This window comes from Thamnophis elegans, chromosome 6, assembly GCF_009769535.1.
Source record: "Thamnophis elegans isolate rThaEle1 chromosome 6, rThaEle1.pri, whole genome shotgun sequence".
NCBI classification, from domain to species: Eukaryota; Metazoa; Chordata; class Lepidosauria; order Squamata; family Colubridae; genus Thamnophis; species Thamnophis elegans.
This window is the reverse complement of record NC_045546.1, coordinates 67862109-67889357: the sequence shown is the minus strand read 5'-3', so window position 1 is coordinate 67889357 and position 27249 is coordinate 67862109. Positions and strand designations below refer to the sequence as shown.

Sequence of the window (27249 nt, the reverse complement as noted above, 5' to 3'; positions counted from 1 at the left end):
AGATTCCCCGCAGTTCCTCGGCTTGTCCGGGCTGCAGCTCAGTGTGCTACCCTGAGCTGGCAGTCGGAGGCGCCGCAGGATGTGGCTGGGAGCACGCTAACCTTGCCCTTCCCACTGCCACTGCCCTCTCCTCCCACCGCCACTGCTTTCTTCTGCCACTGCCCTCTTCTTCTGCCGCCAACCTTTCCTGCCACACCCATGAGTTGTTAAAGGCTGAGGGCTATCTTAGCATTTGTTTTAAAGATCCTGTGGTACAAGTTATATAATAATAGCATATTTGTACAAGGAGACATTATTGGCTAATTTTTCCATCACAGAATAGATAGCATCCTCATTCTCAAAAATGTGAACAATTTGCGGTCTTTTAGCATTCCTTTGTATTATTGAAACTTGAGTTGCCGATCTCATGCTAAGATGGCCATTCTCCGGCAAGACCAGGCAGCTGGCCAAGGAGGTGGCTGCCCCAAAATGGCAGAGAGGCACAGGCGAAAACCGGTTGGGGTTAGGAGGGGGTGCAAAATGCAGGAGGCTAGCCGCAGTTCCTCGGTTCATCCGGGCTGCAGCTGAGCCCGCTGCCCTGAGCTGGCAGAGGCACCACAAGGCACGTGCTAAGTTATAACTTATAACCCTGTAAATGGAACAACAAATGTATAAGAATAATGAATGTAAAAAAGAATAATAACTGTGTGAATGTATACCTATAATTGTATAGAGAACAAAAAATAAAAATCTTTAAAAAAAAAATCCTGTGGTTGTGCAGTGGTTAGAATATAGTATTGTAGGTTAACTCTGCCCGCTAACAAGAGCTTGATACTGACTGGCTCAAGGTTGACTCAGCCTTCCAGGTCTGTAAAATAAGGACCCAGATTGTTGGGGGCAATATGCTGACTGTAAACTGCTGAGAGAGTGCTGTAAAGCCCTTTCTGGCTTGGCAGACTGGCGGGGAAAGGAAGGAGGGTATGGTTTTGTATAAGCAACATTCATGCACATATGCGTAGCTCCATTTGCATGAGTGGCGGGCATGCATGCCCGCTGCTCACAAATAGATCTGTGTCCACGTGTGCTTGCCAGCCATTTGCACAAATGAACCTGCAAGAATGTGCACACTCACCCACCATCGCTCACGCAAATGGAGCTGCACACTTATTTGCAGCTTCCACAGCCTGATTCCAAACAGATCACAGCCCAGTACTAAGCCACAATCCAGGGGTTGGGGACCTCTGATGTAAAACACTCTAAAGTGGTATATAAATCTAAGTATTGCCGCCCTTTATTATCTAAAGTAGCTCTTTCCACTAACCCTGAACAATTCATATGTCCTGAGTTTTTTTTTAAAAAAAGCAAATTTGCAGTCTAATGGAACAGACCTCTCATTCACCTTTCTAGAATACAGCATGTATTCATACAAACTCACAGGAAATTCTTAGGCCAAGACCCGTGGACAAATAGAATTTTTTAATTGCTCAAGTGATTAGACACACAATAAGGAATTTGTTTCCGGTGCGGTAGCTCTCATGTACATACAATAATTATATATCACTTTTATTCACTAAATGAATAAAAAGACTGAAACACAGCTGAAAAGGCTGATAGTTCGGCGTTATTTAAATAAATACACTCTCGTAGAAATGTGGAGGGAAAAGAATCCATACATTGCCCATGGCTTACTGCAGTGGTTCCCAAACTTGGTAACTTTAAGACTTGTGGACTTCAACTCCCAGAATTCTCCAGCCAGCAGAGCTGCTTCCGTTTCACCGCAATGCTAAGGTTCCACATTATCTTCTTTCACCAACCCCAATAACATGCCTCAACTGAATTAGACTAACTTGAGACGCCGGAGAGAGAAGGCATGACTTGATATTAGTGACGTATTACCTTATTCAAGTAATAACAGCTTCAAATCACCGAATACAAATATATGCATGTATATATTAGAAGGATTTATATTTATAAATCTTTTAACAATTATACGCATCCGAATGCCGACCGGCCTCTCAGTTCCGGGGCTCTTACTTTCACCCGTCCTGTTTCCCTTACTCGTAATCACAGGCATAATTCAGCCGCTACGGCTTTCGTTCGTTTTCTTATTGGGTAAATGCTCCTCAACGCAATTTCGAACTCCGCCCATTTCTCTTTCACCATAGAGATTAAAAAATGTCAGAGAAGGGACGACTTTCTCCCCGGAAAAGAGAAGCGGCTTACTATATCTGGCGGGATATCGTGGCTGAAAACGTGTCTTATTCCTAAAGAACAAGGTACAGTATTGGTCCCGAGAGCTTCTTCAGATTTACTAGGCAGCTCAAGAAAGCAGATTCCACAGGCGTCCTTTTTCGAAAAGATAGTTGACGTGAGAACTTTTAATCGGTGGAACGGTTTACCTCCAGAAGTTTGGGTTTTTTTTTGTAATATTTATTTATTTATTTTGAAAACAGTGGGTTGTCCAGGTATTTCATTTTAGTGAGAAAACACCAAATATAGTAACAGTAATAATATATGTAGTAATTATAATAATTATAGTTGCATTAACTTATTTGTGCTTCTATTAATAACTTATAGTCGCAGATAGTATTCATCTTTTACATACACATAACAATAATCTTTCTTCTAAGTTCTACCTCTCATATCTAACCACTGATAAAATCTATCCCATGTTGAATACTACTCCTTTATCTTTTATTTGTAATATCAGTCTATCCATCTCTACACAGTCAATATTTTCCAAATTATGTTTTCGTCTGGTATGGTGTTCTAATTTTTGTGAAATTGTGCAAATACAATTCTCGCTGCTGTCAATACATGAAGTATTAAGTGTATAGTTCCTTTATCATAGGTTTCTGGTATACTACCTAGCAAAAATATTTCTGACTTTAAATCTAAGTGCTGCTTAATCATCTTTTCCAACTACATATGTATTTTAGTCCAATATTTACTTGCCCTCATATATGTCCACCACATATGATAAGTACTTGGTATCTGATTGCAGTTCCAACATTTGGTGGACATATTTCTAGACATCTTTGCTAATCTTGCTGGTGGCAAATGTCACTTATAGAACATTTTATATATGTTTTCCTTATATGCAGTGGTCATTTTCAGCTTATAATTTCTATCCCAAAGCTTTTGCCATGTATCTAATTCTATAGCATAGCCAAAAATTTTCGTCCATGCTATCAATGTTTCTTTAACTTGTTCATCTTCCATTTTAAAGCTTAGTAAGTAACTATATACCGTATAAGATGCACACTCTGCAAAATGGGAAGAAATGTCTCTGTCTTATAGAGCGAATGTTGCGATGCAGAAGGAGGTTGGTGCGGCACTGATCAGCTGTTCTAAGTGGCAGCCATCACCACCACCGCTGCTTGTTTCCATCCAATCGCGGTGAATGGGTGGCGGCAAATGGGCTGCAGCGATCCCCATTGCCTAGAACAGCTGACTGGCGGTATTCTGGGAGGAAAATCCAATCGCCAATGCTTGGCATAGAAGGCTCCAGTATTCCCTGGCGGTGCAGCGGCTCAACTCAATTGACCAGTGGTGAGCTCAACAGAGCAGAGCCCTGACAATCCATGTGCTGGGGCTGCGATAATGTGCTGAAGCTGACCAGGCTGTTTGCTGTTTGCTGCTAGCATGATGAATATCGCATGGGTTCTGGGAGGCAGAGGAAGATTTTTTTTCTTGTTTTCCTCCTGTAAAGCTAATGTGTGTCTTATAATCTGGAACATTTTACAGTCCGAAAAATACAGTAGTTTCCTTATCAATTTTTCATCTGTCCCTAAAAGTATTTGATCAAGTATTGTTGGTTATTTATTTTAAAAAACCATATTTTCATGTCTTTCTCATATCTTGATTGTATTTGCAAGTGCGGCCACCATGCTAGATCCACCCCTTGGTTCTGTTATTCCTGTCTAGTTTTAAGTTCCCCTTCCTCGTTTAAGATACATTTTTTTCCAAATTGACAATATTTGGATATATCAATGCTTCTATTGTAGAAAGCCAGATTGGTATTTTCCTATAGTTTTTTTATTTGAGATTTTCCCATATTAAAAATAAAGCATTCCTCACATAGTGTCTTTGAAAATATCTATATGCTTTATTCCTTCCATGCCACAGAAAAGCATGCCACCCTAATTGAAGATCATGGTTCTCTAGTAACAACAATCTTCTATGTCTCATTTATTCTGTCTTTCACCCATGTAAGCACATGGTAAGCACTGGTAATACAACTTCCAGTCCAGTAGCCCGAAACCCCCATTGCATTTAGACACCTGTAGCATTTCCAATCTTATTCTTGCTTTTTTCCCTTGACAGATGTATTTCAAAATTATTTTATTTAGTTCCTCAAAATATTTTTTCTCTAGTTTTATCGGTATTATTTGGAATAAGAAAAGTAGTTTCGGCAATATATTCATTTTTATAGTAGCTGTTCTCCCTATCATTGAAAGTTATACTTTTTCGCAGCTGTGCACATCCACCACATATGGTAGTATGTTCCATGTTGTTTGTTGCATTTCCAGCAGATAGGTGAACACTCCGGGAACATTTTTGCAATTCTCACTGGTGGAAGGTGCCATCTGTAGAACATCTTGTACATGTTCTCTCTATAAGCCATTGCCATCGTTAATTTGTAGTTTATTTCTCAATTTTTTCCCCATTCCATCAATTCTATTCTATACCCAAAATGTATCGCCCATGTTATCACAGTTTCTTTTTCCATTTTAAATTTTAATAAGTTGTGATATATTTTTTAATCAATTTTTCTTTGGTTCCCTGTAAAATTTTATCCAGCTTTTGCAGCGCCTTATAGAATCCATCCTTTTCCCTGTCTTTTTTATACCTTGCCTGTATTTGTAAATAGGGCCACCAGCCAATATCTATTTCCTCGTCTTTCAATTCTTGCCTTGTTTTTAGGCTTTCTTGGTTGTCTAATATGTCTTTATATCTTATTATCTTGTTTATGTCCAATACGTTTGGGTATATCAGGGCTTCCAGGTTAGCCAGGTTGGGATTATATTATAATGTTTTGTTTTTATTTTTAACCATGTTTGTAGTAGAGCTTTTCTAATTAAATGTTTTTGGAAATAGCTATGAATCTTGTCTTTCCCATCCCAGTATTGGAAAAAAATAAAAGATTGGCTAGAGAAGATTACTACACACCAAATTGCACTAAAACCCAAATCATTTTTGTTAGAGATTATAAAAGGAAATTATGAAAAAAAAATAGATACTTAATTTTATACATTGTTTATGGCAGCGAGAATTATATTCGCACAAAACTGGAAAAATAATTATATACCAACAGAAGAAAATGTAATTAAAAAAATATTGGAATGTGCAGAGATGGATAGGCTCACGAAAGAACTAAAAGAGAAAGACGAAGCTGAATACTACTCCATATGGGATTTATTGTACAATTGGCTAGAGGAAAGGAGGGGAAAAGCAGGGAAGCAAAAAAGAAAGGAAGAAAGATCAACAAAACAATAGACAACTACAAAACCGGAAAAGGATTAAAAGACTGAAATATGAGATAGACTATAGCAAATATATATTTTACAAAATGACATAAACGTAGTAAAAACTGCTATACATAGAACATATAGACTTACATATAGAATGAAAAAAATGTATGAAATAATGTAAGTGCACAAATATAGTTAGTCACAGTCATAGTTAAAAAAGATTTATTGGTATAGATAAAACAGACACAACAGATAGGTAACAAAATGTAATGTGTTGCAAAGATGTGAAGTTTGTACAAACAAAATAAAATGTATTAAAAATTTAAAAAAAGAAAGTTATAGATTCTTCCATTTCTCCAAGTCCAATTTAATTTGTTGCATTAACTTTGTATAATTGTCATCTTTAATTGTTGCACATCTTGCTGTTAAATGAATTCCCAAATATTTCACTTGCTTTACTATCTGAAGATCTTCTTTGTTAATTTGTTTTTCTGCTTAACTGTAAGGTTCTTGACTAATATTTTAATTTTTTCTTTACTTATTTTCAGTCCTGCAACTTCTCCATACTCCTCTATTTTACCTATTAGTCTGGGGCTGGTTTCTAATGGTTCCTCTAATATAAAAACCAGGTCATCTGCAAATGCTTGTAATTTATATTTTTCTTTTTTTATTTCCATTCCTTTTATTTCTGGATCTTGCCTAATATTTCTAATTAACACTTCCAATGTTAGTATAAATAGCAATGGAGACAATGGGCATCCTTGTCTTCTGCTTTTTTAAATATAAAAATTATCAAGTCTCCATTCACAATCACTTTTGCTCTCTGTGTTGTATAAATTGCCTTAATTGTATTTATAAATTTTTCACCAAAATCCATGCACTTTAATTGTTGCATCATAAATTGCCAGTTTACATTATCAAAGGCTTTCTGGGCATCTAGAAAGACCAATGCCAATTGCTTTTCACAGTGTACTTCATAATACTCCAATGTATCTAAGATAATTCTCACATTATTTTTAATTTGCCTTTTAGGTAAAAACTCATTTTGATCAGGGTCTATGAACTCATTCAAAAATCTCTTAAGTCTTTCAGCTATTAGTGAAGCAAATATTTTGTAGTCTGCATTTAATAAGGATATTGGCCTATAATTCTTTATTTGTGTTAAATCTGAATCTTCTTTCGGGATTAGAGTAATATTAGCTTCTGCCCATGTATGTGATATCTTAGCTTCTAACAAAACTTCATTATATACCTCTAACATTGACAAGCTTAATGTATCTTGTAGGTTTTTGTAGATCTCTGCTGATAGGCTGTCTGGACCTGGTGTTTTATATTCTTTTCTCTTTTAATCGCCTCTACTAGCCTCTACCATTGTTATTCTTTCATTTAGCATATTCTTCACTGTTTCAGACACTCTTGGTAAGTTAGCTTTTTTCCAAGTATTGTATTATTTTTTCCTCTGAAATTTTTTCATAGACATATAACTTCTTGTAAAACTCCTGACTTATCTTCTTTTTATTTTCCATTTGGTGGTGCATTCCTCTTCCTGAAGTTTGCTTACTGCTTTCTTCTCTTTCTCCTTCAGGTTATAGGCTAACCACCTTCCTGATTTCTCCCCTCACTTCCTGTCCCTCATCCATGTTAAAATGGTGATTATAAAATTCCATTGCTTTATCCAGTAAATCCAGTCTATATTTCTTATCACACCAGGTAACTAGTATTCCTCAGGTATCAGCCATCTGAAATTTACCTGAATGTCAGGGTTCCAGAAAACACCCCCAATGAAATAAAACTCTGAGGCTAGATATTTTGTTGTGGCTGCGTTTCTACCGCTCCCACAAAAAAAATATGTCCCAATTTCCCAGGCTAAAATATGTGGCAGTCAGGAAGCAAGAAGAAAAAATGGCACTGATATTTAATCAACGTTGTAGTAAAAAATTGGTATTGTTTCCATAGGTCTCTTACCCTCTTAGGGACCTGTTTCAAGACCACCAACTCTTTTCCCTTATATTGTAATGGTTTGTCTCTTGCCTTGTTAAGTATTTTCTCTCGTCATTTTTTTCACAAATCTCACATGCACTTCTCTTGGAAGTTTATTTCTCCTCATGTAGCTTGTATGTATTCTAAGTTTCATCTATCTCTGCCTCCATCTCCTGCTTAACAATCCCTAACACATTTGCCAACAGCTCATTAATTATGTCTGGTAGATCTTCCCCTTTTTTCTCGATATTCTGGAATCTTAAATAGTGAGCTGCTTTTTCTGTTTCTAGCATTATCACTGTATTTTCTAGGTCTTTGTTTTCTTGTGTCAATCTGATCAATTTCATCAACTTTTTTCTCTGCTTGTTCTGATTTTTTTTCCATTTTTTGAATTCTTTGCTCATTTTTTGTTATCATTTGCTGAAAGTTTCAAATTTTTCATCCATATTTTGTATTTTTTCTTTCATCTCTCCCATATCATTTCTCACTTTCCCTATCTCCTTTTTTATCTCATTGTGTTTTTTGTCATGGCCTCCTGTAGCAACTGAAACATTGCTTGAATTTCCTTTTGAAATTTATTTGATTTATCTTGCTGTAACATGCTTTCTATTGACCTCTGATTGGATGGACTTGATGGTGTAGAAGATGCTTTCTTTCCTATTTTGGTTAAGTTTGGAATACTTGATATCTCAGCAGCTAATATTAATTCCTTATTTTTCTTATTTCCCTTTAAATAGAAATGCACCCATCAGCCCTACTAACAGCCCAAAGGCTATCCACAGGCAGCCCCCCAATACTTCAATACCTCACATAGCCAATGAGAAAAGACCAAGTCACAAGTCCAGTTCCCTCAGTTTAAACGAGTCTTCAGTGTCTCAATCAGTTAAATTTATAATCCAGAGTCAATCCATTCAAACAGTCCTTTGTAAAAGAAGTCAAAAGGAAAGATTCGAAGAAAGAAAAATATTTGTATTTAAGGATACCCGTTGTTTTTTCTTGTCTTCTGTCAGTATTTGTAATCCACAAGGCCTGCTGAGTCTCCCAGCCTTTGATACTCTAATAATCAAAAATCTCGGATTAGTTCCAATGTTTTTTCCCAGGTTCTCAAAAACAGCTTTATCTTATTCCACTATTTCAGTCAATCAGTCAGTTAGGGATATTTATAATCCAGAGAAATTCAAGAGAAATTCTTTGCTATAGCCACCATCTATCTCATTCCTCCCATGTTAGTTTCCAAAACTAACTTCAGTCAGTCTCTATACACAAGGTGCCACAGTTGCCAAAACAAAGTATTCAAGGTCAGTCTTTGATCTAGCTTAGTCACTTCCAGAGAATTTCCTTTATCCTAGACTCCCCACCTCCATACTAACTTTAGCCAGTAGATGTTGCTCTTGTTGTATTTCTCAATTTCTACTGCAAGTTTTAAAAGTAAAAAAAGAGGGAGGAAAACTTCCGCTCACTGTAACCAGTGGTGAAATTCACTTCCCCCCACTACCGGTTCTGTGGGTGTGGCTTGGTGGTGGTGGGGTCATGTGACTGAGTGGGTGTGACCAACTTGACATCACTCATGGCAATCCACCAAGCCATGCCCACCAAGTCATGCCCACAGAACTGACAGAGACGTTCGGCTGGCTAAGTCTTCTAGCATTCAACCTAGCTGCTTCTCACCTCCTTCTCATGTTTGCTCTGTGTTTATGAGCCCAAGAAAGAGTAGAAAAGCAGCTGACTGCTACAGCAGAGAGAAGCCAAACCTTTCTCCCTCACTTCACAGCAGAGCTGCTCAGAAGCAACTGCCGGCCAGTCTGTCCCTTTATGGTCCATCCCCTCTCTCTCAGGATCATACCTTAAAGACTGTGGCCAGCGGCTGCCTTCTGAGCAGCTCTGCTGTGACTGTCCCTCCGTCTGCTGCCATTCTCCTGGTACCGGCAGACATTGGGGTGCACATGCCAGGAGAAAGGCAGTAGCCAGAAGGACGGTGTCGCAGCATAGCAGCTCAGAAGGTAGCCAAAAATTACCAGTAGCGGCTTCAGGCTTCTCAGGGCAAAAAGCAGCTGAGCCTCATCATGTCTCCCCCCCCCCCCAAGGTGTGAAGGTAGATGAGTGAGGTGGGAGGCAAGCGGATGGTGGCTCCGGAGCAAGGCGGGAGCTGGGAAATGGTGCATTCCCTGGCGAAGGTGAGCAGCGGCTCCGGGGTCTTGGGGAATGGTGCATCCCTGGGCCCTGACCCAAGGATGAGTGGGAGGCATGCACTGCTTACTTTTGGTGAGCTGAGCAGAGGTGGCAAGGCAATTAGCTGTGTGTGGTGAAAGCAACATATATATGGTGGGGGGGGAGCAGTGAGTGGCCAGAAAGGGCGAGCAGCAACCGGGAGACCGGGCAAATGTGGACGGGGTCAGTCAGAGATAGTATTTATCTGTTTATCTGAACCAATTCAAATCGCTGCTACCAGTTCGCCCAAACCATACCACCCCTGACTGTAACTAAAGGTAAAAAAGAAAAGAGAGCTCAAAAAGAAGGAATATTGTCCATATTCAAATCTTAGATAGTACTTATCTATTAAAATAGCCAGTGCAGTCTTTCTCTTTGTATTTTAAAGTTAATTTTCCATTCATTTCTTTCTCTTTTTGCATGGATTTGTAATCAGCTCTAAACTTTCACTTGCCACTTTCCTTTGGAGGGAGGAGAAACAATTCCATCCTCTCTGGAGTGCCACTTTCTTTTTATTAAGATTACTTCTGGGGAACTTATTTCTGGGTAGAAATTAGGCAATCCTTACCCAGATCCTATACACTGTTTCTCTTTCCACTTCTTTTTCATGCTTTTTTCGTTTCGGCTTTCACAGCTTTGGTTCAGCCATTATGGCTGTCTTGTTCTCTGCCTGTCAGGAAGATTTCTCCAGATCAAGCAAAGGGACCCGTGTCTATGGAGAGCCGTTCCTATCTTCATCACCCCTATAGGGAGATTTTAGCCCCAAGGAACCTCCAGGGAGGTAGAAATCAGCTGGGCTTCACTGAGCTGTGCTAGCCCCAACTGTCCCGCTGTGACATCATCACAGAAACTCTTGGTTTACCTCCAGAAGTTGGGGATACTCCAACACTGGAGTTTTTTAAAGAAGAGATTGGACAGCCATTTTTGAAATGGTTAGGGTCTACTGCTCGAGCAGGAGGTTGGACTTGAAGACCTCCAAGGTCCCTTCTAACGCTGTTATTCAATGTTATTTGTCCTTAGTGATTTTGGAGGCAGAATTGCTGATTATCTTTCAAAATAATGTGTTTTATTGGTCGCAACAAATCACCGAAAAGAAATTAAGGCATGATCTCAATCCTGAAACAGTTAATTCCATAATATGGAGATTGCATAATAAAGAAGGGATTTACATTACTTAATTTAACCTTAAACAAACGTAGAATTGCTTCAGGATAAATCCAACATTTACTAGGTTGATTCAACTAAGTATGGCAATAAACCAGGCAATAATAAATAGGTTTTACTGATAATGTCAGTTGTGCCTCAGCTCGAGTTTTTAAGTAAGAATGACCCTTGACTTCATTTAATGAGAAAGGTATAGTTTACTAAAGGTCAAGCAGAATACAATAAAGCAAAGGCAAAACTGAAATTCGTATGCAAAAATCCCTAGTTTAACTTCCTCCCACCCCCCTTTCCATAGTTGGTCTCTCATTCTCCACTTATATTCAAATGAAGTTTTTTGGGAATTGTCACTTCAACCATGGACTGGCCAGTATGCAGTTGCATGCCATTCGCAAATGTCTGACTGTAAAGTTGTATCTCCAGAAGGTACAGTGAGTAGAGACCTTTTCCACCTCCCCTCCGGCTCCCTCTCCCCAAAGTACATGACAGACTGGTATCAAGCAAATACACAGCACAGGATTGAGGTGGCAGTTCTGAGAGATTTATTGATATTTACTTCTGAGAAAATAAACTATAAGAATTAAAAGTGTGCATTTGTTCTATATAGTGTAAAATCTTAAACTAAGCAAAGACAACTAAATACATATTGATACTATTAATCATACCCTAATATTTTTCTTTAACTAATACTTCATAATCTGCAGTTTGAAGGACTTCTAATGATGAAGCCTTTCCTACCAAAATGCAGTGGCAAATCAGAGTAAATAACTATAACATGTTATCTTTTACACTAGGAAATAGGAAGTAGAAGTGTTTCCTAAAGGCAAAAAGGAATTGGGATTGCACTATCTGCAAAGTTGGAGTATGGAGTCATTCCATCTGGTGATTAGGAAAACTGGAAGTTTGACAGTATTTTCAACACTGTTCAGTGAGAAAAATATTTTTCATAGATCCTTCACTATTTCTTTGCCTTTTTATAAGAAGAGAAAAACAGAGTATGAAAATATTGACCGCCCAAAATATGGAAATTTGATCCATTACCTCACTTCAGGCAAAGATAGATCTGACAGATCCAAACTGTTTGAAGAAGACAATGCAGGGTGTCAACACAAACGTCCAGCTCATAAAACAGAAACAAAACTTCTTAAGCACTGGATTCCCTTAATGAATCCCAGGAAGACCACTCAGCATCAGAAATTTCACCAGGGGCTGCCTTTGCAAATTGCTTTGCAAAAGAACAACTGGGCCAGCGTGACATCTGTTCTGCACCAGACAATGCCTGTGGAACAGGCTGCTAACCTGGAGAAGTGGAAACAGCGAATGATTCTACAACTTGGGAAAGAAGGTTTTGAAGAATATGTTAAAAGTAAGTAAACAAATGCATTTAGATGTTATAATAATTCTAAATACATTTATGCATTGTTTTTATCTCATAATTGCTCATAATTCAAATCTTTGCCTCTGTAACAATATTTTGCCATTTTCATGAAAAAAGCAGTCTAGATGCAGGCTTCTAGACAAAGCATGTACAATTTCCACTTTTTTAGTTTTTATATAGACGTATTCATTATATATTTTAATTTTTATTATATCTATAAAATGTACCATATTTTTCAGAGTATAGGATGCACCAAGGTTTTGAAGAGGCAAATTAAAAAAAAGAGTAGGTAGGTAGATAGGGATAGAGAGGGAGAGAAAGAAAGGGAAATACAGTAGGTAGGTAGGTAGGTAGGTAGATAAAGGGATAGAGAGAGAGAAATAGAGATAGATAGATAGATAGATAGATAGATAGATAGATAGATAGATAGATAGATAGATAGATACAGTAGGTAGGTAGGGAGAGTGTGTAAGTAGGTAGGTAGGTAGAGGGATAGAGAGAGAGAAATAGAGAGAGAGCGAGAAATACAGTAGATAGGGGGAGAGAGAGAGTGTGTGTGTGTGTAGGTAGGTAGAGGGATAGAGAGAGAGAAATAGAGAGAGAAATACAGTAGATAGGTAGGGAGAGAGAGAGTAGGTAGGTAGGTAGATGTTTCCAGGTGTATTTATCCATGTGCTGGAGCAGAAAATCGCTGACAAAGCTTAAGACTTTGTTTCTGCTGGCACAGCACTTGATCAATGTAATTTTCATCAGTTAAAGAGCTTTCCAAAAGGAAAAAAAAGTTTTGCACTCTGCAAACTTCCGAGAAACAACCTGTTTTTTGCAAAAACGGGTCCATTTTTTTTAAATAAAAGGCATGAATTGCCTTGGAGGGGTTTGCAGGGTGTTCTTGGGGGGGGGGGGACAAAAAAGAGCAAAAAATGGCCAGTTTTTCATGAAAACGGGCTTGTTTTTTGTCAAAAAATTGCATGCATAGCCTTATGGAGGCTTATAGAGTGCTGCTGGGAAGGGGAAAAAAACGGTGCATTTTTTGCTCATTTCTGCCCTCCCCAGCCCCAGGAGCTCTCTGAAAGCTTTCATAAGGCTATGCACGGCCATTTTGATGAAGGGGCGGGGCTTCGGGAGGCAAAAAATATACTGTAGTTGATATATAAGACGCACCCAGATTTTCAGCCTCTTTTTTGAGGAAAAAAGGTGCATCTTATACTCCGAAAAATACGGTAGTTTTATATATGTAGTAAAAACGTAGAGTTTAATTAGATTGAAATGATGTTAAATTTGATAAATGTAGCACCTCACTCCAATAGTGTCTAATTGGATACACAAAAAGGAATTAAACATTTTGTTGTGATTTCCCCCCCTCATCTTTATTATGTCTACTTTTAATTTTTATGAGACTTGGAAAATATTTAATTTTATTCCTTTAATAAATATCAAGATTTTACATAGAAAATATTATAGGAGTATATTATTTGTTGTGTTCTTTCTAACTAATCAGTAATCTTTTTGATTTTTTTTCACTGATTTATGTTACTTAATAAAATAGCTTAAATTATCTTCATTTTTGTTAATATTTGTTAACAATCTTTGTTAAAAGTCCTGTAGAGAAGGTGTTACTTTAGGAATGGGGAGACCTGACTACTATGTGATTTTGGATCAGTCTCTCTCTCTCTCTCAGCCCAACCTACTTCATTGGGAATGCTGAAAAATATGAAGATGTATCCACTACACATCCTGCTTTGAGTTTCTATGTGAAAGGCAGGATATAAATCCAGCAATGTATAGAATGTCTTCCTTGCTTATTTGATCCTCTGTTTTTCACCTACCAAGAAATGGTTGCATCTTAGAAAAAAGCTAAACAATTTTGACTATTTTTTTCTTAGTATTTATCTCACATTTTCAGAGTATGCAGGTTGTCCTTGACTTACAACAGTTTGTTTAGGGACAGTTGAAAGTTACAATGGTACTGAAAAAAGTGACATGATTGTTTTTCACACTTAAGACCATCGCAGCATTTCCATGATCATGTGGTCAAAATTCAGATGCTTGGCAACTTGTTCATATTTATGATGGTTGCTGTTTCTCAAGATCATTTGATTAGCCTTTGTGACTTTCTGACAAGCAAAGTCAATGGGGAATCCAGATTTACTTAACAATCATGTTGTTAACTTCACAACTGCGGTGATTCACTTAACAAATGACACAAGTGAAATTGTAAAATGAGGCAAAACTCACAAATGTCTTACTTAGCAACATAAATTTTGGGTTCTATTGTGGTCATAAGTTGAGGACTACCTGTACTTGTTTTGCATTGCTTTTACCTGATGCATGATATCATGAGGGGAGGTTGTTTTTCAGCCAGTTTCCCTGAGGGTGGACTCCAGAAAAGAAAGAATGTCTGGTAAATTAATGAATTATCCTGACTTTTCTTTTCTTTTCTAAGTGATTGATTCTCTGCAGTATGGAGAACACAATATGCAGAGCCTAGCACAAGAGTGATGGGCCATTCTAGTGATGCTCTAAACAAATGATGAAGAAAGATTGTATGACATTGTTCATGTTTTCATGGTATCCTAAATTAAAAGAAAGTGTCTAATTATTTTGAAAATATAATATCAAATCTGTCACTTTTTTACCTACTTATTGTTACTAAGTTCTTAACCCTCCTTGTGTTGATTTTCTTTCTTAGGATATTTAACTTCCCATAACATGCATTATTTTTTATCCTTATCTATTTTGTCAGATTCTTCTGATGCTTTTCACCACAGTTGAAAGGATCCTTCCTTTCTAAATTCATGTAACATTTCACAGTAGAGAAATTACATTATTTTTCATGTTCATTTCTGATAGTATTTCACTACATTTCACACTTTTTTCTGTATAATCAAGATCATGTGAGGTGTTAGTATGATAGCATCATCTGGTCTGTCTGGGATTAAGAGGCTGGGACAACTGTATATTATCTGCATATTGAGGACGCCTGAGCATAAACCAACAGATAATCTATTTATCCAGCAGCCTTATGTAGATATTAAACAGGAGAGGAAATGCGGCTGAGCCTGAAGTACTGCAAACACACTAGAGACTTTGGGCCTGATTGCTTCTTCCTATCAATATGGACTGTACTTAACCACAGAGAGAGAAGGAGAATCACTGTCTCACTATGTCCCCCATTCCTAATCCCCACAGGCACACTAGAAAGATACTATGGTCAATGATATTGAATTGATATCATGGTCAATGATATTGAATGCTGCTAAAAGGGCTGCACTATCCCTCTGAGTGAATCCAAAGGAATTTATTTGCCAGGTGGCTAAATAGTCCTCATTCCTGCAGACAGTCCTATAACCCATTCCTCTACCAGCCAGGCTTGAGTCACTTTAAAAAGGGCAATTAGGCTGCTATCTCCTATAAAATCATTTACTAAGTGTGATGCTAAGTCTCTATTATCATTCTATAAAATAATCTGATTCAATCTGAAGATTCAATTTTAATCCTGAATAACAACTTTATATATCATTTTTTCTTGTTTTGTAGATACTTTTCAAAAAGGCAAGAACTTTCATGCAGCCATGGAAGCCTTACTATTAACTAAGGAAAATGTTATAAAGGAACAGAAAGAAGATACCAGCATTTCAAGCTATGTGATGAGTGTAAAGCATGTGCTGCAAGATATTACTAGAGTGAGAGCTCTTGAAAGTGCAGTACAGCATGAGGTCCTTTATTACCAAGGCCTAATAGATTGCATAGCAGAATATCGGTGAGAGGTTAAATTTAGATAATATTGTTTGTGACCTTGTTAAACATTTTTGGGGACTAAAATATATTGAGGTCATGTTTCACTTTCTCATTCAAAACAATGACTTCAATGCTTAACTTCATCTGCCTCATACCCAATATTTCTAAATTCAATTGTAGGTTTATATTTCCCTTACACTCAAAAATAAGATAAAGCATGTTATAAAACTTGTTCTTTTCTCATCATTGTAAACTATGTATCATTCTCTCCATTTGAAGAAAAAAATTGAAGAAACGCATGTTCAAAATCAAGAACTACAGAGTTACATATTTAACATTATATTCACAGTTAAAAGAAAACCCTGAGAAATCGTAACAGAAAAGATCCTCATTGGCTTGCATAAAAATAGCAAAAAAACTGGGGAGGTGGAGTGTTATAATTGTAGATTAGTTGTGACTGAATTAGTGAACTAAGGAAATGCTGTGGATGTAGTATACTGTAATGAGGTGTGTGAGAGATAAAAAGCCGCAGCCTGGGCAATCAACATGTAAGAGGTATTTCAGCCCACCGAAGGAGAAAGGCATGGGAAATGTTTCAGAAGGGACTAGTTTTAAAAGAATAGACAGAAAGTTAGGGAGAAATACTTTCAGTCTTGCAATATTCTGTTAATGTAACCCTACAATAAAGGCAGAGTTAGTACTCCTGGTTGTGCTTCTTGTCTGGACTACTTCTCAGAGTTAACATCTATTTGGACTTTACTGTGGCGTCTTCATAATTGACTTAGATAATGGAATAAAAGGCATGTGGATAAAATGTGCAGTCAACACAAAAGGGCTTTTTGAGGGGAAGTAATGCTGAAGTCAGGCTAAAATTATTTGAAACTTCAAATTTGTTCATAAATGTGCACATTGATTGGAAAATGAACTTTTTATTAGTTTATTACTATTATATTTGCAAACAGTTACTAAATGAAGTAGTCACCAAATAACAAGTATAAAATTTGTAAAGGGTAGTTACTATCTGGTATTATTATAGTTCCATATTGTAATTTTATGCTAATTATATTTAATTCTAAACAAGGTTTTATACATATTCCCATTTTTATTAAGGTGTTTTTGATTTGATGAGCCTTCAGTTTAGTGCCAATTTCCATACTTCTCTCTCTAAATTTTTGCTGATTTCTAAGGAAATGAAAATAAATGTTTCTGCTTTCCAAGTATCCTCAAGATCCACATCCATTTTGTTTACAGCTGGAGGAAAAGTGAAGGCTTATTGTACAGTTGCATTAGGCCTCAAATTTAGTCTGGTGATATCTAAGATTTTACATTCTTGGTGGTCAGTGGTAAGCACAAATTTTAGTTGACTATACATTATTAAGTTATCTTTTACATTTGATCTCACAGCGGAACATTATGTGTAATTGACTGGAAGACTTCAGAGAAACCAAAGCCATTTCTTAAGAATACATATGATAATCCATTACAAATTGCAGCATACATAGGAGCAATTAACCATGACAGCAACTATGACTTCCAGGTAAGTGACAGCTGTAAAGAAACATCTCGGTTCAGCACTTCCTGATTTCTTGTTCACACATTTTAACTACAGTTGAATTTATTTCCCTGCATAATATTCCAGTTCCAATATTCCAGTCTTACTAAATAGTAGCCAGTACCTATAAGTGATGTAGGTTGATTGCGCTCTATCACTCTAGTAGCAATGTCAGGATGAAGAAAAAACTTCAAATAGAAAAAAGTAAACAGCTTTAGCTCTTTTGACTGTGCCTGTGGCATCTTTATTTATACTAATCCATTATGAAAATATGTCCTATCAGAATTGTCATAGTAGGAATCAATCTATGAACAGTTGTGGAGACGTGCAAGTAAAATATTAATTATTTCATTCTGTAAAATGTAGCATGCTAGACCAAAAATATTGCAGTCTCAACATTATCAACAACTGAGCTTCCCTAGAGAAATTGCAGACAACATTTTGAATACAGTTGTCAAGTTTTTTAAAAGCAGATTATGATCTTTCAGATAAAGTAGGTGGTTGACTAAATTTAGTAGGTACCTGGTAATAGCTTTTGATATTATGGGAAGTAGTGCACAAGTCTCATGCTTCTATGAAGGGAATTCTGGAGACAGTGGTATTTTGCACAAAAAATCCAGAAACTCTTATCGTCTACAAAATGCCTTGGTTAGTGGAAACATTGCATTTTTATAGTAAACCATGATCTCATCTCAGATTTATATAATCTATATTTTGTCAGCTCCTGTGACAAAAAGGACAAAAATATTTTGGAGCTGAGTGAAATGCTGTTCATCTTTACCCATTTTTACTATTTAGTAAGCATTTCAACTATATATCCCTAATGAACATTGACTAAAATTGCATATGGTTTGATGAGCAATTGATTTGCTTTGTTTCCTAGGTTAATTGTGGCTTACTTGTGGTTGCCTATAAAGATGGTTCTCCTGCACATTCACATTTTATGAGCTCTGAGCTGTGCTCCCAGTACTGGAACAAGTGGCTGCTTCGCTTGGAAGAGTTTAAAAAGAAAGGGAATGATAATACTATGTAAAGCAAGTAGTTTGTGGTAAATTATATTTAATTCCATTGCTTTTCTTTCCTTCTGTTTTGGGAGCTGGGGTAGTAAGGAGGAATTTTAACTAGCTGGTGGACAAATGTTCTTGGGAGGGAAAATGAACAAGTTGGGTGAAGCTTTGCCATTCCCTCCTTGGTGATTCTCCACTGCAAGTACTCTTTGTTTTTGGTTTTTTTATTATTGTTATTGTTGTTATTGCTATTATTGCCTCTGGAATAATAATCATGTTTTTAGAGTATTTTTAAAATTATTTCCATTTTCAATGTCCATTTTAGCTTGATTGAAAGCAGTTCTTGTCTGTCATATTGGTTACTGTCCTTTTTTGCGTCTTCTGCACCACCACCTCACCACCTTGCTCCAATAACCTGCACAAAGGAGAGAGACAGAAAGCAAGACTTTAATTGCATGCACTGCATTAGGATGAAACCAGGACACAAAATAATAGAAAAGGAAAATTACTGTCCTTTTTTGCGTCTTCTGTACCACCACCTCACCACCTTGCTCGAATAACCTGCACAAAGGACAGACACAGAAAGCAAGCCTTTTATTGCTTGCACTTCACTATCTCAAGGATGAACACAGCACAGATCACACCCAGCAATAAAGACAGCTACTTACAGAGGAAGGATCACTGGCTTGCCGATCTTCTGCACACCACCTTATCACTTTGCTCAAACAACCTGCACAAAGGACAAACACAGAAAGCAAGACTTTAATTGCTTGCACTTACACCTTACATAAGAATAACACAATGAAAGAGATACACTCAAGTACTTATTTGTGTTATTGCTTTCCTAGTTGTTGATATTTCCATACTGTTCTTAGGCTTCCAGATTCCTCTGTTGCAGCTTTCCTGGTCTTTACTCGTGGATCATCAGCTGTGTGGTCGTGCGCTCTGAGCCAAATTTTCACTGCAGGGTCCCATCTCTCAACAGGTATGCCAACAACACATCACCATCAGATTACTTATGTTTGGAACAATTAGGCGTGTTCTTTGCTCTGAACATATGAGCACCGCCTCTGCTGAACTAACAGCAATTGTCCTGACAGCAATTGTCCTGACAATATCTCTAGCTTTTCTGATACTGTCAGGAATTTTGTACTTGTCTGGATTTTTCATTGCCCTGAAAAAACTGATGTAGCACTGGATAAGCATGCCACACAGCTATGGTTGCCCTTAAATTACAGGAAGCCCATCTTGGTCCCAAAACTCTGCCAATCTTCACAATTTCTATGCCCAATTGTTCGGAGATTTGGAAGAGGTCATTCTGGCTCTTACAGGATTTGTGGAAGATGGTGTGTACTTTATCAAGGAAGATCTTGAAGTGGTTGATCTGCTTCACTTCTCTTATTGCATCATTCAGCACAAGTTGCAGGTGGTGGTTCAAGCAGTGCCAGATAATGATGTTTGAGTATTCTGGCGCTGACTCCAGATTTTCTTCCAAGCATAACGTTGGCACCATCGGAGCAGAAAGTGATTAAATTCTTCCGTAAATATTCGGTGGTAAATCCAACTTTATGCAAGCTTCCCATCGATGCGGAATATATGGTCTCCGCATCTTGTTTCTCTAATTCCAGAAGCTCAACGAAGACGGTTGCTGGGCATTCTGGATCCTCAACTCTAACAAAAACTATCAGCACTGCTTTCATTGAAAGTGCTGAGGCTTCATCGATTATTAGGCACACCTTTTGATTATTTGCAATAATCCTTGAAAACACAGTGGTCTTGATTTGGTTCACAATGAATTCAACTATTTTCACTGCAGATCTCCATAAATGCAAGCCAACTCCCACATCCACTCCAATCGTATTTAGCAAATTTACTTGCGCTTCGATGTCTGAGAATGGATTACATCTTTGCGCCAGATCGTAAACAGTAGAAAATATTGTGCAAGTACTGGATAAATATTTCTCAGTTGACTTATCCAGGGATTTGGTTAAAGCTTCCTGCTCCCATTGCTTACTGCTCTCCACGCAAATAAGTGTGCTTTTGATTGAAAATGTTCCCTTAATTTTTTTCTGAGTGATGATTGTTTTATATCCTTGGTTTTCCCTGCTGGCACAACCTGGAAATGTTTTCACTCCCTAGAAACATGAATAACTTTCTCTAACGAGAACATGAGTTTTGCACAGTACTCACAACCCACCTTCTTGTTGGATACTGCCAGTCCATCATACTTGTCCTTGAAGTGTCTGTATTGCTACAAATTCCAGCAGTCAGGAAGTTGTGGAACTTCAGTGGAGTCGATGGACTTGCTGCTTTCTCCGACCTCAAGTGGTGGTAGTGGTCGTGCTTGTGGTGCTGGTGGTGCTTGTGCTGGTGACTGTTGTGGATTAGCTGATTCCTCAACTCTTGGTTTTTTTGGAGAAGAAAGCGGTCATACTCTGTTGCCTCTTCTTCATTATGCTAATTAATACTAACTGCCTGCCAAAGAAATAAAACAATATTGGACTCAATTGTGGTTGTAAGCTAAGGACTACAGGTAACAGAAGGGACCTCTGCTTTCAACCAACAATGTACAGTCTTTTCAGGAAGGATGAGAAACAGGAAAGATATAAACAAACAGGAAAGATATAGTCTTTCATCCAAGAAGATAGTTCAAGAATGAATGTTATATTCCCAGAGCAATACAGATTTCCTTTTTTCTGAAATGTAGTTCTCAGGTCCAAAAGAACAGGAATATATGAATTAGGTTCAGTACTTAGGTCGGTCCAAGTAGCTATTGAGAAGTTAGTGGTTAGAAGCAATGGTAAAGCAAGATATGGAATAAAAACCAGAAATATTTTGTTGGCTATTTGAAAGAGAGTCCAATGTATAGTTAATTTTACACATGTTAGCAGCTTCTGGAATTGTGTTTGCACAACAGTGGAAAAACAGAGATATGAAAATGAATAAATATTACAATGTGCAGGAATAAATAAATTGACAATGAAAATCAAGAAAGCTTTGAATACTTTTTCATGTGGGATTTGTTTTAGCAATTGCTAACTAACAGAAACAGAAATTAGAAATACAAAAGTATGAAAGAAAACACCAATTATGTAAGGAAAGGTCCCTAAAATGTATAAGGAAATATACATTTACTTTACTTACTAGATATACATTTACTTACTAGATCATTATTAATGCGTAGATAACTGCGGGACATTACACACACACACACACACACACACACACACACACACACAATGACAGTGCCAGGAAAACACCCAAAAATAAGAATTCCCTCCCCCCAAAAAAGACTGCAAATGAAACCAGTTTTTTTCCCTAACCCTAAGGACAGGAAAGACAAAGCCACTGGAATAAAAACCATCAAGGCATTGTGGGAAATTATAAAGGACAGTGCCAGGAAGCTCACAGAACCAGCAACCACCTCAGAATTATCAGAAACAACGAGGGTGAAACACACTAAATCTGGCAAAGCTGCCTTGCACCAACCTGGCCTGCCCATAGAAAAGCAGCCACTTTGAGACACATCAGCCTGATCTGAACACTTAAAAGCAACATATTGCATCACAAAGAAAACATTTGCAAGGCCTTCCCTCGCATGAAAGCTAAGCCACCTCCACCGCCTCCCACCCGCTTTCGGCCACGGCGTACACCAGCTCGCGGCTTTCGTGATCTGGCATAAGCAAGCCTCCCGAGTCCTGCCCCCCCCCCCTCGCGCTTAGCTGCTCACCTGAGGGAAGCAGCAAGCTTCTGGAAGGCGAAGGGAAACAAAACTAAATGAAGGGAGGACCCGGTCAGCAAGCACGATGTGACAGCTGCTCGGGAATGAAAGACTCTTTTCAAAAGAGAAGTCTCCAAAAGAGAAAGACTCTTTTCAAAAGAGGAATGTTGGCCATTGGCGTCACACTTGTAAACGGGTCGCGTCCAGCCCGCTCACTGATTGGCTGGACTCCAGCCAATCACAGCCAATCAGTGAACAGCCGGCTGGGCTAGCCTAGTTTAGTGCGGACGGGCAGGGGAGTGAGCAAGCTGCGATGGGACGGCAAGGGCGAGTGAGCGACAGGGCCGGTGCAAGTGTTCCGGAAGTTACTTCCGGGTCCACTGGTCAAACAACCTCTCACGGGCTCGCTGGATTTCACAAACCGGTTCACCTGAACCGGTGCGAACCGGCAGAAACCCAGCACTGGAACATGTTCTTTATTGACTCACAGGGCAGAAGAATTAAGGAAGCATCTTCACACTTGTGTATTGGTCAGAATCTGCATTTGGAGAAAGGGGAGGGGTCATTATCAGCTTAATCCCATTTGCATGGCCTAAAGGTTTTCAGATGCTGTTTTGCTTCTAATGGTTTCCATCCTGCTTGATTAAAGGTTCCTTTTGAAATAATCCGTTTCAAGAGTCTTTACTTTCTCAAGTTAGGAGGACTTGACTTGGAGCCATTACATTATTATGTAGAATGACAAGCAGTAAACATCTTACTTTATTCATCATTTTAAAAGTTCTATATATATCCATGTTTCATATATTTTAACCCATGTTTAGTTATCCCTCCGTTGTCATTTTCTATCAATTTGTAGCTCAATTTAATTAATTTAATTATCATGTATAAGAGTGAGACACAAACCTCTGCTTTACAACCTCCCCATATCAGTTTCATATTTATCCATATTCTGTATATTTTGGTCTTTTTTTGTTACCTTCCCATTATTATGTTCAACCAGTTAACAACTCCATTTATTATCATATTAAGGGATAAAATCATTATCTTGCTTTATATTTTCTCATATCTAGGTATCTGATTTTTTCCTAGTAAGTCTTTTGCCCCACTTCTCTATTCCTGTCTTCTCTTTTTTCTTTATTTTAACAACTCCACTCCCATCAATTTTCCCCCAGCCACCCTCACAAGCGTATTTTATTTTTCTCTGTTGGGGCATAGTCTCCTAGTTCAATTTTCCTTATACCACTAAGAACCTTCAAAACCACTTTTGTTTGCTATTTATTCCCTTTTGTTGGGACACCTCCTCTTTTTACCTTTTTCCTTATACTACTGCCAAGGCTGATGATTCTTTTTGTCTGCTTTTGATTTCCCTCAGTTTCTACCCCTAGGTTGCCTTGCCCCCCCCCCCTTCTTCTTTAAATTCTTCTTTAAATCTCTGCTTCCCTGGGTTCAGAACTCCATTTAGGCTTGATTTTACTGATTTATGCACATTTTTTTATAATTTCACATAGTTCTTCTAATTCCCAGCTTTCCATGATGTCCAGTTCCAAAGTTATAGTTAGTTATACAATTCTTGTTTCAGAGTTCTAATCCACCTTAAGTTTATCTACTTCAACTGCTATGGAGAAATGCAATGGGAGCCACCTTAGTCTTTTGTTTTTCCCCAATATCCAGTTCCAAGATTGCAGTTAGTTATACAAGTCTTATTTCAAAAATTCTGGTCCACCTTAAATTTAGTTAATCCAAGTAATTTGAAATTGGAAGAGAAGCTGACACCATCTTAATCTTTTGCAGAAGAGAGAAAAAAAGAAGGAGGAGGAGAAGAAAAAAGAAACCTTCGTATTTCCCAGTTCTTGAGTGTGATGCTTTATTCTTTCCTTTAATAACTGCTCAAAATAAATCACTTGTAGCAAGTTTGTAATCAGCCAAGAGTTTTTTGCCTCCTTCTAATTTATGGCAGTTGGTTAATTAAAACTTCCTGCACAGTCAAGGTTAAGTTATCCATTATCAGTAAGATGTGATTTTTTCTGGTTTATATTAGCCTGGAGGAATTCTAGCAAAGTAAAAATAAATTCTTCTGGATCCAAAACCAGATTTAGAGTTTATAATTGCATGGGTTTGTCACTTCTCTGCTTTCTATCCTTCTGTCTGAAAGCTTTACAAACAAAGAGCTTCGGGGGGGGGGGGGGGTGTTACAACCCTCCACCTTCCTTTTTTCCTTTTCTTTTAGAGAAAGTCCCAACCTGACCATCAATATTATTTATGTTCTCAAAATTTCTTTGCCTTTTCCAGGTTTGATTTATAGTTGTGGATTAGATAAATTTTCTTACCCGGTCCTTTCATCTCTTCCACTCCTGTTCCATTTGCTTGACAAAAAGCCAGCATGTTGTCAGCCATGTTGATGGCTACCACACCGACTCCAATTCATAGGCAAATCTCTAACCCACGAGGGATCTGCTTCCCTCAGGGTCCGATGAGACACTGCCCTTCTTCACCTCCACCTCCAGTGAGGGTTCTGATTCAAAAGAATCTTGGAGATGGTTTGTCAGACAGGGTTCATGTGAGACTCTTAAGAGCCCACATACCCCACGTCTGTTCAGCTGGAGAATTTCCCGTCGACCACAAAATGCACCAAGATTTTGAAGAGGCAAATAAAAAAAAAAGTTTTTGTACTCTGCATAACCTTTAGGAGGCTTGTAGAGTGCTTCTGGGGGTTGTAAAGTGCTCCTGAGTCCTCCGGGATTGGGCAGCCTATAAATCTAATAAACTGAATTGAATTGGGGGCCCCAGAACAAGCAAACAATGGCCCATTTTTCATGAAAAGGAGCCCTTTTTTGTCAAAGAAAGGACATGTATAGCCTTTAGGAGGATTGATCCTAGGGGCTGGGGGGGGGGGGGCAAAATTGAGCAAACAATGGCCTGTTTTTCACTCATTTCTGCCCTCCCCAGCCCCCAGGAGCTCTCTGAAAGCCTCTTACAAGCTATGTAGGGCCATTTTAGTGAAGGGGGGGGGGATTTGGAAGCAAAAAATGCTGCATTCGGTGTATAAGATGCACCCAGATTTCATCCTCTTTTTTGAGGGGAAAAAGTTGCATCTTATACTTTGAAAAATATGGTATGTACATTTATGTTAAAAACCTGTCAACTTCATATTTTTCACATGCATGTGAAGACCGTACATTAAGTGGTACCATCTGTACAGTAAATATTAAGTAAAGGACAAAAGAGTGACAATTCTGAAATCAATCATCACATAGATAACCTGGTTTTTTTCTGTGAGGCATTGCAACAATTCATTAAGTTTGGGAGAGGATATGATTTTCATTACCAAAATTGTGAAAAATACAAATTATTCCTATAAGAGACAGCAATGGTAACACCATATTTAGCCCCCAAGTAACCTAAGACACTTTACTGGAATATTAAGTAAGACATTGTGTAAGAATGTTCTCTAGTTACAATAACAAGACTGTTTTGCACATTCTGTTGGCAGGTCAAAGAAAATAGTTGGCTGGTCACAGAAGATAGCTGGCAGGTGAGGCTGTCTAGTTGTCATGCTAAAAGTAATAATGCTGACTATAGTAGCTGCCAAACAGGATGGAGAATACGCCAAAAGAGATGGAAATTACTGGAAATTGGTAAACAGATGGGATGGAAGAGGACCCTTTCAACCAGAATTTAGCCAATAGGATGAGTGGGCAGTAACAAGGCTGAGCTTTGGAAAATGTATATAACTATCATATATTTCTATGGAAGATGTCCTCTGTGATTTCACCATATGAGCATGGAGGTCCCTTTTGCAAAAGTTCAATAAAGCTCTAATTATTGTTCAGCTGTCTCTTGGTAATTTCACACCTAAAGGGTTAACCTCTAAGGGTTAATTTCACAAAAATGTTTTGCATCACCTATTCTTCCAATTACTATAGATCTTCTAGAGAAGACCTCAGAAATGAGACAAAGCAAAACAATACAGTTAATTCACTTCTCTATCAGAACTACGGGGACTATGTTACTTTATGAAACAGTGTGAAAGATATTTTGTATGAACCATTACTGATGAAGCATGTTTTGAAGCTTGGCATAGGAATAATGAATGATCTTGAAATAACTAATTGAAGTATTTTATTAAGTTGCCTGTTTTTTGTAAAACTTAATGCTCAAAAACCTGTTCAGGAATTATCTACTGAAGTAACTTATATTATTTTTGAATAATATATTTCAGAGTTATAGCTTACTTGTCTATAGTAAATTTGACCCAAAATTGCTATTGTTGCAGATCACAGAAAATTTCTTGGAGCACTGCGTGAGGCCCATACAGTGGTGGTATCACAAATAATTATATTCAGGAAATAACAACTATCAACACCTCTTCAACAAAATCATTGAAGTAAACCTGATATGCCAAAATAGCTATTTGAATTAAAATTTGAGCAATATAGAAGAAATATTCCTAATTACAAATAAAAAATATTTTTAGATCTGACTGTACGATGACTCAATGTCAAGTCCAGAAGCTTTTCTTCTATGGACTCAGGGACTGAATCATTAGTAGTCTCTGCATCCCCGCTGCTACAACTCTCCAAACTACAGCTGTCTTCACTACGATAATTCAGGAGTACACATTTCACCTAGAATTGAAATTACAAGATTTACAAAATTATATAATCTTTTCCTGAATAAAAAGAATTTTGAATTGATTGTTTACATTTAACTGAATTTCTTATTTGTGCAATCCCAAAGATATTGAATAAGCTACAATTTGTGTTAATTTTTCCAGTTTAGTTCTAGGCTATCAACTGCTTGTTTAATAATGTACAGTGAATGTTTCTAGAACATTTAACATTTAAACAAGTTTAAAATCACTTGGAAATACTCAGCCCACCTCTTGTAATATTTACTTTAATATTGATCTTCAAGACTGTGGTGAAATGGTTTGAGATAATTACAAAGGACACAGGAGTGGAGAAGGTACATTTGGCCAAGTCATTTAGGGATTTAAATTTAAAAACACTCTTGGATAGAAACCAAGAGACAAGTAGAAGTCAATATGGTTG

General features: G+C 37.7%; 1 protein-coding gene across 2 annotated transcripts; it reads left to right on the top strand.

Annotated features, from left to right (window-relative positions):
- The first annotated feature begins 1522 nt into the window (after window positions 1–1522).
- On the top strand, window positions 1523–26892 carry MGME1 (mitochondrial genome maintenance exonuclease 1). 2 transcript variants are annotated; one of them, XM_032220104.1, is made up of 8 exons: window positions 1524–2255; window positions 11597–12168; window positions 15718–15940; window positions 17323–17455; window positions 18354–18518; window positions 19353–19462; window positions 25689–25730; window positions 26472–26892. In XM_032220104.1, exons 2-5 carry the CDS (start codon window positions 11667–11669, stop codon window positions 18501–18503), a joined length of 1008 nt encoding a protein of 335 aa, XP_032075995.1. In that variant the 5' UTR covers window positions 1524–2255; window positions 11597–11666; the 3' UTR covers window positions 18504–18518; window positions 19353–19462; window positions 25689–25730; window positions 26472–26892. The 2 variants fall into 2 exon arrangements, with proteins under 2 accessions (XP_032075996.1, XP_032075995.1); XM_032220105.1 differs by lacking the exon at window positions 19353–19462 and having other exon boundaries at window positions 1523–2255.
- The last annotated feature ends 357 nt before the right edge of the window (window positions 26893–27249 follow it).

What these genes read in the sequence shown, in the direction of transcription:
- MGME1 (XM_032220105.1), top strand. Translation starts at nt 11,667, where the DNA reads ATGGAGTCATTCCATCTGGTGATTAGGAAAACTGGAAGTTTGACAGTA. An exon ending in TTTTGAAGAATATGTTAAAA is followed by an intron (nt 12,169 to 15,717) that starts GTAAGTAAACAA and finishes CTTGTTTTGTAG; the next exon opens with ATACTTTTCAAAAAGGCAAG. An exon ending in ACAGCAACTATGACTTCCAG is followed by an intron (nt 17,456 to 18,353) that starts GTAAGTGACAGC and finishes TTTGTTTCCTAG; the next exon opens with GTTAATTGTGGCTTACTTGT.